We start from the raw sequence: 16,601 nt of genomic DNA on the forward strand, positions 1-16,601 counted from the left end.
ATTCTCATTTTGTCTGTCATAATTGAAGTGTATCTATGATGAAAATTACAGGCCTCATCTTTTTAAGTGGGAGAACTTGCACAATTGGTGGCTGACTAAATACTTTTTTGCCCCACTGTATTGTTTTTTTTTTTTTTTACGGTTTTCAAGCTGCCCTTGAAATTGGAAATATAAAAGCTTAAATTATTGAACATACTGTAGGAGTGTGACAAAAAAAATAATATTACTGAGAGATCATTCCTAGATCAGTTTAAGGCAAAAGCTTCAATGCCTCAATTTTCATTGAGACATTAGTATATACTCTCATATACAGAAGAAAGAAGGCTTTTAGGCTTAGATCAGCATTTTTTGTGTTATTTTAAATATTCATAATGTATTAATACGGTAATTATTACAATAATATATTACTTTATACTCTGTAAATGCAAGATACCACAGGCATCAGAGAGGTCTCAGACCAGTGCTGCCATCACGGGGTATAATATCAAGTACCCACTCGCACTGTAGTCTGAGCTAATCTCTTCCGTCAGTCAGAGAGGCCCAATGCCCTGCCGGTGCTGGGGAGGTTGTGGCACAGTGCACAGACAATGTAGATTATGTACAGTATGTGAGAGAAAGAGAGTAGAGAATGAATGCAGCATCATGTTGTTATCATCACACAGAGCTAGTGGCCACCCCACCCCCTTCCCTCAGTCGAATTACTGAGCTTCCTCTCAGCATGGGTCGGGTGCCATTGGTTTCAGGCTGGATTGGGTCGGAACCGGTAAGGACCAGGCGGGACGGGGAGACGAGAGCCCAGTCCTGTCAGCACTAGGAGGGGGCTGAGAAGGAGGTTGGGCTGGAGTTGTGGTTGTTAGTAGACTTGATGATGGTGATAACGCTGGTGGTGCCCACCTTGCCTGGTGAGAGAGGCCCGCAGGTGACAGTCCGGGCAAAGCACTGCAGGGCCTCATACTTGGCGCGTAGGGCATCCAGCTCTAGCCTCATGCTGGCGTTCTCCCGGGCCAACTTGTCTACCTCGTGCTGCAGCTCCTGCTTCTGCCTCTCCAGCTCCTCCTTCTGAGTGACCCGCTTGATGCGGCAGCTGGCGGCGTAGCCGCGATTCTTCAGGGTCCTCCGCCGCTGCTTCAGCCGCACCACGTCCTCCTTGGTCAACCCGCGCAGGTGTGTGTTGAGCTCGCGCACCGACATGACCACCAGCTCATCATCACTGAGGGCCGGGGCATTCTCACCCACCTCCTTCTTAACCTGCAAGAGAGACAGCCATTGATGAGAGTCTGGCACTTTCCTGAACTCATCATTCACATTAAAGATAGTGTACGAATACAAAATTACCTTTAAAGTCTTGTTTGCTTTAAACTGAGTCGTCATACCCTGCATGCATAAACTGGCCAGAATCCCACAGACGTCAACACTGCAAAACAAAGAAGGGAAAATTGTGATTGGAATAAAAAAAATGTATTCAAATATATTTGTATACATAATATAGTGTATTCGTTGTGAAATTAAAGTGTCAGTTATGAGTGTAGCCAAGTTCAGATACAGCCATCCTAAGAAGCCACTCCCCTTTCCCAAGAAATCTATCGATGAGATCCCACAACAACATTCCTGAGTTAGTTACGTCTCTGCAACCAGCTCAGTAGATTCTCTAATAACAGAGACTGCCAGCAGAGGTCAGCATAACACTGAATGATGATAATGAATACACAGACTGTTGAGCAAACCTGTGTACTTGCTGCTGTAGGGAGGGCCCTCACAATGTAGTTCACTAGACCATAGCAAGACCGCAAGAATAGAAACAGGTCAGCTCTCACCACACAGCTTGTCTGAGCCCTCTGCTTAGAAACTGGGCATAGGCTATTTTGGTCAAAGTCGTTTATAGAAAAAGGCCTATCTCAACACTACAGTGAAACACATGCCTTTGAGACTGCTGACATGGCCTAAAAGAGAGAGAGACTGCTGTGTGCCTGACTGTGAATAAAAGCCCACATTCTCCCAAGGCTCCATTTCAGCACCCTGACTTGCTCCATAAGCAACGGCTGCCATGGAAACACCCTGCAAATGGGTGTGGGAGTATAGTCACATGGTCATCCAAAGGGTAAACAAGTCTCATTCATAACCCTGTCATACACATGGTAGAAATTACAAGGGCAGGTCAGTTTGAAGAACTAAGTGAGGATCACCAATAGTTTAGGGAGTGTGTACAATAACAGTCTCATAAACCACCAATAGTTTAGGGAGTGTGTACAATAACAGTCTCATAAACTCTGAACAATGCATAGTCTCTTCCATTTAGATACAGCACTATTCAACCTAACATGGCCTACATTGGTCCGTATGAGTCTCCTCTTTATAACACAGAACATATGCCTATGTCAACAGTAAAACTACCCAACAAACACAAGCTTACATTTATGGTCATACTGAACTTTACAGTCCTGTAGATATGTGGGAAATTCCTGAAGATCGTGTGACAGAGGAATAGTTTCCCTTACAGTCATGGGTGTATTTTTGTAGTGAGACAATGTACTCGATTTCATTTAGGACTTGTGTCTGGTTGTCTGGCTCGTATTACACTTGGCTTTCCTGAGCTGCTACATGCCCTTATTTAACACTGCTGGGTATATTTAGCTCACTGTGCTGCTGACACAAAATTCTGCCAGCTAAACAATTTAGGTGAACATGTGATAAGCGATACCTCATTAAGAGGCCAAATATTCCATCCGGCGCTTTGAGGTGCACTTTCTCGAACAAGATACAACAACCCAAAGGGTGAGGTTTTAATGACTATTCCTTTAGGGAAGTTCCTCTCATGCCCCTGGAAATAAATATAGATAGCTGATCACGGCCGTTTCTGACAGCTGTTGCTGGGTTGACCTTGTGTTGAAGAGCTGAAGTGGTTGCACTGTATCTACAATAGAAATACTGTTCTTGCATCGAAAGTCTTAGAGCTCCTAAGTGGAAAGGGGCAGAATGCCAAGTGATTGGTCGGATGATAATGGAAGGTTCACTGGCTTTGGCACTGAAGCAGAACAGATCACTAATAAGTTCTTAGTCATCCATCTGTTTTGTCTTTTTGTAAAACCACACCGGAGGTACAGCCTATGCCTGGCCGCATGTTTCTGTAATGAAGGGATACATGAATGTGGAGAGTGTACACTCACACAATCCTAACTTGGAAAATAAACCAATAGATGACTCTGTTTTGTGTGGATTTAAGAACCACATGTTCGGTGAACCATCACATCTGATTACTTGTTTTGGCCATCCCCTTTGAACCTCATTTGAAATTCACTTGGGTTTTCAACTTAACTATAGGAAAAAGAGTAGAGAAAAGCATACAGCATTGCCTTATTTTGGCACATGTATGCAACTTTGAATCCAACACTGCATAGCCAGACAAAAATGTAAGACAATGTTCCAGTAAGTTGGCTGAAAAAGCCTGTTTTGAACTGTTGCATCAAGGGGAGACCCTGGGTAATATTCTGTGCGACTCGAATATCATGAAATGGATGTAAAAAGGCCTCACACTCCATACACGGGGTGCTCAAGCTTTACAGCTCAGAGGCCACGTTGTTTCCTTCAAATCCCTTCTGCATGTGCTCCTCTCCGTTTTAGCAAATGGCACTAGGTCGAGCTCTTAAGATCCCACTTTGCGGCTTTCCGTCTTCCAGAGAGGGAAAGAGCAGTAATGTTACAAGGCCAAATCCCTGTTTTGATCATCTTTCAGGACGAGCAACAGGCACATTTTACAATTCAGTACTGCTTTTGACTGTGCACACTTGACGGTCCTCCAGAAAACTATTTCCCTTTTCACCTTTTTGAGTGCTTCTACTCGTGTCGGAGAAGACCTCAAAGTAAAGCCATAGAATGTGGCTTAAGTGTGGATAACATAACCACATTCCTGACTGAGGACACACACAAACACAAAGGAAAGAGGCCCCAAGTTTCAATTGGGAGGATAAATGCATTCAGAATATGTCCTGTGTAATGCACCCATCTCTGGAAGGGGGGCTTAGTCTATTCAGATGTAAAGATATCGCTGTAAAATCTTCCAAATGACTGAAATTCAGATGTGTCTCATATCGAAGTCTAACAACAGCCAGAATTAATCAAGTGCTGACGACTAACAGAGTAGTACTATCCCTAACCAAATAACTTAGTTAGACAACACTTAAGTTTCATGATGAGAGAGGGAGCATTTACACACAAGGTGGTGGCTAAACAGATGGAAAATATAACATATTTGCTGGCCACAGGAAAGGTCTGATGATTTCAGCACCATATTTCATCAGCTCACGTAGTCCAGATCATGAGGAAATTACTCATCGTATCAAAGCACACAAGTCCAACTGACAAATTTACTGTAGGCTCCGGATGCAGCCCACTGCTAATAATCACTGTTCTCTGCCCAATTGAACTCTGTTGGAAAAAGTGAACATAACCTGTCATAGTTTGTTGTTTAGTCATTCAGTGTAATTGACATCAATGACTTACTCAAAGCTTGAGCCAAGAACTAGGGCTACAGCTTTGCTAAAATACTATAGAATGAGTTTTACTAAGGTGCATATTAAATCAGCACCACAGTATCAGCCCAGGCAGTAACCATTAATAATGGACGAATAACTGCCTATTTAAGCACTGATTGTGACCTGGTTAGAATAACAAACCAATAAACTGCAGGCCTGTTATGGTATTAGTCCAGAGACAATATGTGAAATGTGACTCCATTTAGTTTTTGTCATTCAGACCTCAGCTCAAATTCAAGTCTGTATGCTTGGGTTATGACAGATACTGCTCTGGGGCGCGACATTTTGCTAAAATAAAGAGCACATCAAAGAGCTGAGTGCTCAGGTCCTAGTGATAGATGAAGTGTTGGCTTGTCTTGGCTACTTGTTTTCCTGCTCTTTTCTATTCGTTTTGGAGTTTGGGTTTGGTGGAAAACAGATACGCTATGTTCCTCTGAGAGAGGAGAGAGAGCTTGATGGAGCTCCCCTCTGTACAGAATGTCTCCTCGGTTTGCTCAGGGAGTTGGGGAGAAGAGAGCCTTCCTCCAGACTATGCTGTGGTGGTGCACTCTGCTCTGCACTCCAGCACAGCACATTTGGAGGGATGTTATGTAAAGGAAATGGAGAGCATAGCCGAGCCATGAGTCATGCTGTTTACTGGTAAGAACTAGGACGAGCGGCAGGGAATCACACCCTCCCAAACTGACGTTTCCTGGAAAATCACGTTGTTCCGCAGGGTAGAAGGAAAAGTACAGGAAACGGCTGGCATACCCGCCGGAACTTTTTTGCGTAAAAGGGAGGAGAGGTAGATATCTGAGCGAAGCGACTTTCCAACTGGGGACATAGGGATTGAAAAGAATGTCAAGTATGCACACAACAAAGACAAAGCTGTCCAGTTATTACCTAACTAAAGCCATTCCATAGTACACATTGAATAACAATGAAAATCAATGAGGAAAAAAAATACTATTACATTTTCCAACTTCAAATAACAAAGGAGTTTAGGAGTCATTAATTCCATCCCGGCTCTCCATTAAGTTGTTAATATTCTTATTCAGTCTGGGTACCCAAGTTCTCAGATGTAAAAGTGAGAAAGTTCAGGACATTTCTCCTTGTTTACTGTATACCACCTAATACCATAATTACAAAAACAAGACACTTTACTCGAGACGATCCCTCCACACCCCAGGCCACAGTGTGGCGAGAGCATTGGTCTGAGATCCAGGAAGTCATCCAGAAAAGCAGGAATGGGCTGGGTGCAGATCCTGGTGGTTGGTACAACACAGGCACTTAAGAGGCACTTGTGGAGAGATGCCAATGTATATCTCTCCATGCTTCGGTGTAAACCTGTTAACGGGACTGTTAAACTGTACATGTAATACAGTACTGTAAATATTTTGGTTGTCTGTCATGTCTATGTAATTCTTATGACACGGTCTTTGTCTAGAAATAAATTATCAGAACACATAGTAAGGAAATTAAGTTAAACGTTTCACAGTTAAAAAGTAACTTTACACATAAAAATATCTGACTTTGGTTTCCTTTTGAGTCCTACCTTTTCACTAACCACAGTCATTTCACAACACACTGCAAAACCCACAATGACAACTGTGGGTTCTCTTCCACCCCCTGAACACTCAATACTATGAAAACTGTGAGCATCATTAACCATTATGAGTATGTATACACCATATTTTCATGCTGAAATATTGGGTAGGGAAGTGAGAGAGCAGAAGATGATAGGCCCTCTCTCCTCCTCCAGACATCACATTGGTAACCAAGCCACATGTTAACCTCATAACAGAGCATGGATATGATGCACTTGGTGTGGGAGGTCACCACCACCACCACATATACAGTCGAAGTCAGAAGTTTACATACTGAGTTTAAATGTATTTGGCTAAGGTGTATCCCAGTTCCTGACATTTAATACTAATAAAGATTCCCTGTCTTAGGTCAGTTAGAATCACCACTTTATTTTAAGAAAGTGAAATGTCAGAATAATAGTAGAGAGTGATTTATTTCAGCTTTTATTTCTTTCATCACATTCCCAATGGGTCAGAAGTTTACATACACTCAATTAGTATTTGGTAGCATTGCCTTTAAAATTGTTTAACTTGGATCAAACGTCTCAGGTAGCCTTCCACAAGCTTCCCACAATAAGTTGGGTGAATTTTGGCCCATTCCCCCTGACAGAGCTGGTACAACTGAGTCAGGTTTGTAGGCCTCCATGCTCACACACGCTTTTTCAGTTCTGCCCACAAATGTTCTATAGGATTGAAGTCAGGGCTTTGTGATAGCCACTCCTATACCTTGACTTTGTTGTCCTTAAGCCATTTTAAGCCATCAACTTTGGAAGTATGCTTGGGGTCATTGTCCATTTGGAAGACCCATTTGCGACCAAGCTTTAACTGATGTCTTGACATGTTGCTTCAATATATCCACATAATTTTTCTCCCTCATGATGCCATCTATTTTGTGAAGTGCACCAGACCCTCCTTCAGCAAAGCACACCCACAACATGATGTTGCCACTCCTGTGCTTCACAGTTGGGATGGTGTTCTTTGGCTTGCAAGCCTCCCCCTTTTTTCTCCAAACATAACAATGGTCATTATGGCCAAACAGTTGTATTTCAGCCCAGAGGACATTTCTCCAAAAAGTACGATGTTTGTCCCCATGTGCAGTTGCAAACCGTAGTCTGGATTTTTTTATGGCGGTTTTGGAGCTGTGGCTTCTTTCTTGCTAAGCAGCCATTCAGATTATGTCGATAAAGGACTCGTTTTACTGTGGATATAAATACTTTTGTACCTGTTTCCTCCAGCATCTTCACAAGGTCCTTTGCTGTTGTTCTGGGATTGATTTGCACTTGTCACACCAAAATACGTTCATCTCTAGGAGACAGAATGTGTTTTCTTCCTGAGCGGTATGGTGGATGCGTGGTCCCATGGTGTTTATACTTGCGTACTATTGCTTGTACAGATTAACATGGTACTTTCAGGCATTTGGAAATTGCTCCCAAGGATGAACCAGACTTGTGGAGGTCTACAATTTTTTGTCTGAAGTCTTGGCTGATTTCTTTTGATTTTCCCATGATGTCAAGCAGAGAGGGACTGAGTTTGAAGGTAGGCTTGAAATACATCCACAGAAACGGCAGGATAGCCTAGTGGTTAGAGCGTTGTACTAGTAACCGGAAGTTTGCAAGTTCAAATCCCCGAGCTGACAAGGTACAAATCTGTCATTCTGCCCCTGAACAGGCAGTTAACCCACTGTCCCTAGGCTGTCATTGAAAATAAGAATTTGTTCTTAACTGACTTGCCTAGTTAAATAAAGGTAAATAAAAAATTCACCTCTAATAGACTCAAATGAAGTCAATTAGCCTAACAGAAGCTTCTAAAGCCATGACATTTTCTGGAATTTTCCAAGCTGTTTAAATGCACAGTCAACTTAATGTAGGTGAACTTCTGACCCACTGGAATTGTGATACAGTGAATTATAAGTAAATAATCTGTCTCTAAACAATTGTTGGAAAAATGACTTGCACAAAGTAGATGTCCTAACTGACTTGCCAAAACTATAGTTTGTTAACAAGAAATGTGTGGAGTGGTTGAAAAATGAGTTGTAATGACTCCAACCTAAGTGTATGTAAACTTCGACTTCAACAGTGACTCGGGGCATAGGCAGCCTCTTCGATGAGATTTCAAGGCCCTCATACAATGTGGAAAGTATTGGATGAGAAAGGACTCCTCTCATATTTTCCATATAAATCACAATGACAGTAAAGTTCAAAATATGAAATTGATAAGGATTTCTTCTCTTTGTTAATTTTATAAAGCTGAGCAATGGGACCAAGGCAGAGAGAAAAAAATCAACATAGCAACAAGCTTTTTTTGTGTGAGTGTCATCTAAACATTATTGCTTTGACAGCAGGCCCGTAGATTCAATTTCATATTGACCTGTGACACTGTGGCTTCCAAAAGAGATTCTGCTGAACCAGGGCCAACTATGGCACTCTCTCCTCTCTCTACTGTCAAACCAGGGTATAGGATAAATACTGAAATCACTGATACAGCACTAACAAATTGTTAGTGGGACTATCACTTGTTTTCCAACAGGACAATGACCCAAAACACACCTCCAGGCATATTAATGCCCATGATTTTGGAATGAGATGTTCGAGGAGCAGATGTCCACATACTTTTGATGTGTATTTAGGCATGACATAACAAGACATTTCAGTTTTTCATTTTTACTTAACTTGTAAACATATATATTTTTTAAATTTAAACAAACATAATTCCAATGTACCCCTTTTACCAAAGAGCATGATCTGTCTTTGCTATTCTGTCTACCAAAATATACTATTGCGTACCTTAGCAGCACAAACATAATTCCACTTTGACATTATGGGGCATTGTGTGTAGTAGGCCAGTGAAATCTCAATTTAATTTCTTTTACATTCAGGCTGTAACAACAAAATGTAGTCAAGGGTGTGAATACTTTCTGAAGGCACTGTATATTTCAGATTCTATATAATAAACTGAACATAAACCTAACTTCTACAGTTTATACTACATTTAAGGAAAATAAAAACTGGCATACTTGCTGAAAATTACAGTAGCCCACACACTTATGGGTCTTGATATAGGAAAACAAGCTAATCGTAGAATTTATCATGTGTGAAGCAAAGGCAACGTTTGAGAACTCGTCTCCATTACCGTTGTCCCCTTTACTATCCTCCTGGTGGTCTATCCCCATGTAACAGTATAACTTTAGTCCGTCCCCTCGCCCATACCCGGGCTCGAACCACGGACCCTCTGCACACATCAACAACTGACACCCACGAAGCATCGGTTACACCCACACCATGCCCTTTGACTCAGAATTCTAAAACCCAGACCACGTGTTGTTTCCTTACGTCGTAAATATAAAAGTATGCTACCGTATGCTATGTGGACAACGATATGGATATAGTAATTAATCGAAGATCTCTGAAAATACTACACTTATTCAAGTTATTAAGAGGCAGAAGTAAAACATATTACCATTCAAAATATTACAATTGGTAAATAGATGAAATAAAAAATAAATAGAAACAATTCGGAAAAACACGATTTGTTAAATTGTTACATTTTAACTTCAAGAGTGAAATAAGTTCATTCCAGGCGTTGCACTACTCCAACACGTGTCCATATTGCAGAAAAATAATTGCAAATAACCATAAACGTTTGTAAATTGTTTCAAATTGAAAAGATAGACCTACAAAATGTACCAAGTACGTTGATAACATGTAAATGAAATGTTTGTTTAAGCCTGATCTTACTTGTTGATACATGCGTAAAATCGAATCTGTCACCGTGATAGCATCAGCAATTCTAGAGAGGAATGTCAAAACATCTCCCAGAAAAGCGCTCGTACTCTCACCTTATGAACGCGGATATTTTCCGTCTGCAAAGCGTAAAGCTTGTGAAGTTGCCGTCCTATACGGGTGGAAGTTACTTGTCGCGATTCTGAAAGGCGTCCAGCAGTCGAACCGAAATGTATCCCCGTACTAAATTAACTACAAAACAACAACAATGTATCAACATTCCACTCTGTGCTTCCGCAAGTATTCACGTCACCAATTCCTCGTGACCGCCCCCTCCATTCATGAAAATAACTTTCTGCTGACGTAAACGAGGCGGGAAACTAGGGGAAGCCAGAAATAGATGATAGATGACTTTTGGGAAAATTGGCGAGATAATGTGTAGATTAAATCATTATTATACTAATTATGGCTATCCAACTATATGCTGTTAATACTTCACAGACAATGTCAGCACATGTTTTAGCTTTTTATATGCCAATTCAATAATTCCATGATTGCACAATGTTTGTTCTTCTGGTGACAAAATCAGTATGAGAGAAACCCTATACCACATACTTCCCATAATTTATATTTCAGAATTATCTTTTTTTTTTTAGGTAATCTGACCCTAAAGTTACTGCCTCACTGGTTAATAGAAGAAACAGCGCCATCTGTCTTTACCAATGTCCTGTCCTTCCAACATTTATTTTGAGTTATGGATTTATTACAGGCTGCATAATGTTGAAGGCTCTGAGGCCAACTATAAGCTTGCTTATTCCACCTTCTTACTAACCACTTACGCTACTGCCCCAATACCATTCTCATGCAAGACAATATATAGTCTGAGAAGTGTGACAGACATTCTCTTAGGTGAAATGCTTTAGAAAAAAAACATCTCCAAAAATAAACTAGTAGTATCCCCCCAACTAAGGACTCCCACAACGTGCTTCTCAGTTGTTCTTGTTGTAAGTTTACAAGAACAAGTCCGGTCATACGCTGCATTAATGTTTTTAAACAGACAAATCAAATATTCTTCTAAAAATGATTTACAAATTTGAATACTGCATGTTTCAAATGTGTATGTATGTGATATACATTAACAGCCTAACTCTAGGGCTCATCTCATTGAACATCCTCAAACTGAGCACAGAGTTGATAAGCAGTGCTGACATGCCTTAAGGCTGTGGTCTAATTGGCTTCAACAGTATTCACTTGCGTAAGGTTACCACATATATTTAGATACACCAACAGACGTATTGAAACAATAAACACGCATTGCCTGCATTTACACAGGCATTCCAATTCTGGTCTTTTGCCCAATTATGGGCAAAAGATCCAATCTGATTAGTCAAAAGACCAGTTAGTGGCAAAAGATCAAAATTGGGCTGGCTGTGTAAATGCAACCATAGACTGCGCTGCAGAGGCTTGAGAATGGAAAAGGTCCAATTTAAATGGAAGTGGATATTCATATAATAATCAACTTGCTCCTTACAATATGCATACAATATGCATTCATACATTGGTTCAAATCAGGATGTCTTTAGTGAGGACCTGTCCATTACACTGTAAACAATAAGAAAAAAGATTCCCACTAATTTCCTAGCAAAGGAACTGACTAACTCCCATAGAGCTCACCCACTGTGGCTGGGCCTAAAGCCAGGAGGTTGGTGTATGGTTGTATTTCTGTGGAAGACCATTGCCAGGGGTGATTCAACACATGAGTGTTTTCCTCAGGAGAGGCATATGGACTAAATTGTACATTGATGTGCTGGGATCTCTCATGCAGAGTACAATAAAGTTGAAAGCAAATGCAGCTTTTGAGATGAGTAATTACTCAAGTTTGTGTTATGGGTGGTTCTCATTCTAAAGCAATGCCCAAACCTGCTTTATTAGAGCACATCTTGTCAACAGAATTAACATCAGGTTATGTTCACAATAGTTTATATGCCTCTGTAATCCCCCGCTGAGCATTCTTGTAATTAAAAATGTAATTGAATGTGCACTGTGGCATGGGATTGTTTGGCTTGGTGTATAGTTGGGCTGTCTGCAATTCATTATTTTATTGATCATGTGGCGATTTATTAGAAAAATGTGTCCCCCAGATGTTCCACTCCAGCAGTGTCGAAGCCTTTACCTGAGGCAGGACTTGTCTGTTCATGTCTTTGTTTTGACTAAATCAATATTACACAGTAGTGTACTGGGAAATGAAACAATAAAGATCAGAGGAGGTGTTAGCTTTTATGCCCACGATATCCCACCGATGATGTATGATGCCGAGCTCGGATAAAATGATCTAGAACGAAGAGCCCCCCGACTGTTTACAGAAGGTTGGAAAATGAACCTCCAGTACCCCAACAGACTGTTGATGATTAACATATAAATGATGACTTCACTAACTTCTTAAGTCTAGTTATTAGCAGGGTTTGGGAGTAACTGTTTACTTGTAAACTGATTACAAAAAAATAACTCATCAGTTAGGATACCAGCTATTTTTGGGGGGGAAAAACTAGCTGATTACTTCTAATTTCCGAAAGCACGTTTTCTCAATGACGTTCAATTCCTTTTTGTCATCTTCTAATGCCTCTTAAGGAGAAACTAATCCAAACATAACTGAAAGTCATCAGATTTGGTGACTGAGTTTGGGTAATACAAAAGTTAAGTTACTGATTACAATGTTGGACAGATAACTTTAAATTAAGTCCATGGAGAACAAGAGCACCTCCTCCCAGCTGCCCACTGCACTGAGGCTAGGTAACACGGTCACCACCGATAAATCCATAATAATCGAAAACTTCAACAAGCATTTCTCTTCTGAAAGAGCTGCAAAACCTGGACCCGTACAAATCAGCTGGGCTTGACAATCTGGACCCTCTATTTCTGAAACTATCCGCTGCCATTGTCGCAACCCCTATTGCCAACCTGTTCAACCTCTCTTTCATATCGTCTGAGATCCCCAAGGACTGGAATGCTGCCGCGGTCATCCCCCTCTTCAAAGGGGGAGACACCCTGGACCCAAACTGTTACAGACCTATATCCATCCTGCCCTGGCTATCTAAGGTCTTCGAAAGCCAAGTCAACAAACAGATCACTGACCATCTCGAATCCCACCGTACCTTCTCCACTGTGCAATCTGGTTTCCGAGCCGGTCACGGGTGCACCTCAGCCACGCTAAAGGTACTAAACGATATCATAACCGCCATCGATAAAAGACAGTACTGTGCAGCCTTCTTCATCGACCTGGCCAAGGCTTTCGACTCTGTCAATCACCATATTCTTATCGGCAGATTCAGTAGCCTCGGTTTTTCTAATGACTGCCTTGCCTGGTTCTCCAACTACTTTGCAGACAGAGTTCAGTGTGTCAAATCGGAGGGCATGTTGTCCGGTCCTCTGGCAGTCTCTATGGGGGTGCCACAGGGTTCAATTTTCGGCCGACTCTTTTCTCTGTATATATCAATGATGTTGCTCTTGCTGTGGGTGATTCCCTGATCCACCTCTACGCGGACGACACCATTCTGTATACTTCTGGCCCTTCCTTGGACACTGTGCTATCTAACCTCCAAACGATCTTCAATGCCATACAACACTCCTTCCGTGGCCTCCAACTGCTCTTAAATGCTAGTAAAACCAAATGCATGCTTTTCAACCGTTCGCTGCCTGCACCCGCACGCCCGACTAGCATCACCACCCTGGATGGTTCCGACCTAGAATGTGTGGAAATCTATAAGTACCTAGGTGTCTGGCTAGACTGTAAACTCTCTTTCCAGACTCATATCAAATATCTCCAATCCAAAATCAAATCTAGAATCGGCTTTCTATTTCGCAAACAAAGCCTCCTTCACTCACGTCGCCAAACTTACCCTAGTAAAACTGACTATCCTACCGATCCTCGACTTCGGCGTTGTCATCTACAAAATGGCTTCTAATACTCTACTCAGCAAACTGGATGCAGTTTATCACAGTGCCATCCGCTTTGTTACTAAAGCACCTTATACCACCCACTACTGCGACCTGTATGCTCTAGTCGGCTGGCCCTCGCTACATATTCGTCGCCAGACCCACTGGCTCCAGGTCATCTACAAGTCCGTGCTAGGTAAAGCTCCGCCTTATCTCAGTTCACTGGTCACGATGGCAACACCCACCCGTAGCACGCGCTCCAGCAGGTGTATCTCACTGATCATCCCGAAAGCCAACAACTCATTCGGCCGCCTTTCCTTCCAGTTCTCTGCTGCCTGTGACTGGAACGAGTTGGAGACTTTTATCTCCCTCACCAACTTTAAACATCTGCTATCTGAGCAGCTAACCGATCGCTGCAGCTGTACATAGTCCATCGGTAAATAGCCCACCCAATTGACCTACCTTATCCCCATACTGTTTTTATTTATTTACTTTTCTGCTCTTTTGCACACCAGTATCTCTATCTGCACATGACCATCTGATCATTTATCTCTCCAGTGTTAATCTGCTAAATTGTAATTATTCACCTACCTCCTCATGCCTTTTGCACACAATGTATATAGACTCTTTTTTAAATTATTTTTAAAAAATCTACTGTGTTATTGACTTGTTTATTGTTTACTCCATGTGTCACTCTGTGTTGCTGTCTGTTCACACTGCTATGCTTTATCTTGGCCAGGTCGCAGTTGTAAATGAGAACTTGTTCTCAACTAGCCTACCTGGTTAAATAAAGGTGAAATAAAAATTAAAAAAATAAATAAAACAAAGATATTACATTATACATATTACAAAGAAAGTAGCCTACTCAACCCTGGGTACTGAGTAAAATAAATGAAAAGGTTTGCAATTGTCATAGCAATATGACTACAACATTGACTTTAGATTCCTGAGGTGCAAACAAAATGGGAGGTGGATTTCTCCTTAAAAACATTGACTCATAGTCACCCATGAGTTGTTTCTGAAGAAACAGACTACTCACAAACTGTTTTTTCAGGTTTGTGGACTTCCCATGTGACACAGGATTTATATTTGGAACATGACTAAGCATTCCACTGATTTGTCCAAAATATGTGTAATATTAAAAACACTTTATGTAACACACTGTCAGGTTACAGGGCTATGGAAACATGTGGTGAAGCAGTTTCAGTTTGTGTTAGTAGTCTGCTATGAAAGACTGGTATTCAGCAATATAGTCTCTGAATAAGATGTAGGCTAATTTGTTGCTATTAGAGAAAGTGTCAAACATGTCTGATGTAATAGCATGGAGAATACTGTAACAGTGTGTAGGATAAAAGGCTCATCTTTTGGTTTGGGAATAGTAAGGCTTTGTTATGCACTATAATGGTGTCATCAGATAAATGGAATGTGTAACATGAAAGGAGAGCACAATTGCCATGCCGTTTTTCATAAGTAGTAACTTTAACCAGATACAAGAACTAAAGCATTTTCACTAACAAGGCTAGATTACAAGCACATGTTTTTTTTCTCCAATATGTGCTTTACAGTGTGTGCCTTTCTGGGTGACAGGTCTGTTTTCTTTGTCTGACACAAGCAGTAATGTATGTTTCCATGCCTGACATCATTGTGAGGATTCTTGGAAACCTTATTCCTTTTCCAAAGCTTTTAGGCAAAATAGTGCCACCCATAACAACACCCACTGCCAGACATTATTACACTTGGCCTAGGACTACTTGTGAAACTGGGGAAATTACATTATAGGATAAATACAATTACAATGGGAACATTAGTCATACATAATTTTAATGAAAAATATCTAAATACCTTTTGATTAATAACACAATGCAGATGTTTCTATCCTTATTAGCCTATAGCCTAATCTTCATTTAGTTTGTGATCTACACAGTACCAGCACATTTTTCAACCTCGGGAGGCTGAAGAAATTCGGCTTGTCACCAAAAGCACTCACAAACTTCTACAGATGCACAATCGAGAGCATCCTGTCAGGCTGTATCACCGCCTGGTACGGTAACTGCTCCGCCCACAACCGTAAGGCTCTCCAGAGGGTAGTGAGGTCTGCACAACGCATCACCGGGGGAAAACTACCTGCCCTCCAGGACACCTACACCACCCGATGTCACAGGAAGGCCATAAAGATCATCAAGGACAACAACCACCCGAGCCACTGCCTGTTCACCCCGCTATCATCCAGAAGGCGAGGTCAGTACAGGTGCATCAAAGCTGGGACCGAGAGACTGAAAAACAGCTTCTATCTCAAGGCCATCAGACTGTTAAACAGCCACCACTAACATTGAGTGGCTGCTGCCAACACACTGACTCAACTCCAGCCACTTTAATAATGGGAATGGATGGGAATTGATGTAAAATATATCACTAGCCACTTTAAACAATGCTACTTAATATAATGTTTACATACCCTACATTATTTATCTCATATGCATACGTATATACTGTATTCTATATCATCTACTGCATCTTTATGTAATACATGTATCACTAGCCACTTTAAACTATGCCACTTTGTTTACATACTCATCTCATATGTATATACTGTACTCGATACCATCTACTGCATCTTGCCTATGCCGCTCTGTACCATCACTCATTCATATATCTTTATGTACATATTCTTTATCCCTTTACACTTGTGTGTATAAGGTAGTAGTTTTGGAATTGTTAGCGAGATTACTCGTTGGTTATTACTGCATTGTCGGAACTAGAAGCACAAGCATTTCGCTACACTCGCATTAACATCTGCTAACCATGTGTATGTGACAAATAAAATTGGATTTGATTTGATGTTCTTCAACGCTTAC

General features: G+C 41.3%; 1 protein-coding gene across 1 annotated transcript; it reads right to left on the minus strand.

Moving 5' to 3' along the window:
* Positions 1 to 96: 96 nt before the first annotated feature.
* On the minus strand, positions 97 to 10,127 carry LOC112246016 (transcription factor MafK). The gene is made up of 3 exons (XM_024414277.2): positions 9,930 to 10,127; positions 1,336 to 1,414; positions 97 to 1,248 (listed from the first exon to the last, which is right to left on the minus strand). The coding sequence occupies exons 2-3, from the start codon at positions 1,378 to 1,380 to the stop codon at positions 811 to 813; spliced, it is 483 nt and encodes a 160-aa protein (XP_024270045.1). The 5' UTR covers positions 1,381 to 1,414; positions 9,930 to 10,127; the 3' UTR covers positions 97 to 810.
* Between the last annotated feature and the right edge of the window lie 6,474 nt (positions 10,128 to 16,601).

Source organism: Oncorhynchus tshawytscha, linkage group LG09 (assembly GCF_018296145.1).
Source record: "Oncorhynchus tshawytscha isolate Ot180627B linkage group LG09, Otsh_v2.0, whole genome shotgun sequence".
NCBI lineage: Eukaryota > Metazoa > Chordata > Actinopteri > Salmoniformes > Salmonidae > Oncorhynchus > Oncorhynchus tshawytscha.

What these genes read in the sequence shown, in the direction of transcription:
- LOC112246016 (XM_024414277.2), bottom strand. Translation starts at nt 1,380, where the DNA reads ATGCAGGGTATGACGACTCAGTTTAAAGCAAACAAGACTTTAAAG. An exon ending in AAGCAAACAAGACTTTAAAG is followed by an intron (nt 1,249 to 1,335) that starts GTAATTTTGTAT and finishes TCTCTCTTGCAG; the next exon opens with GTTAAGAAGGAGGTGGGTGA.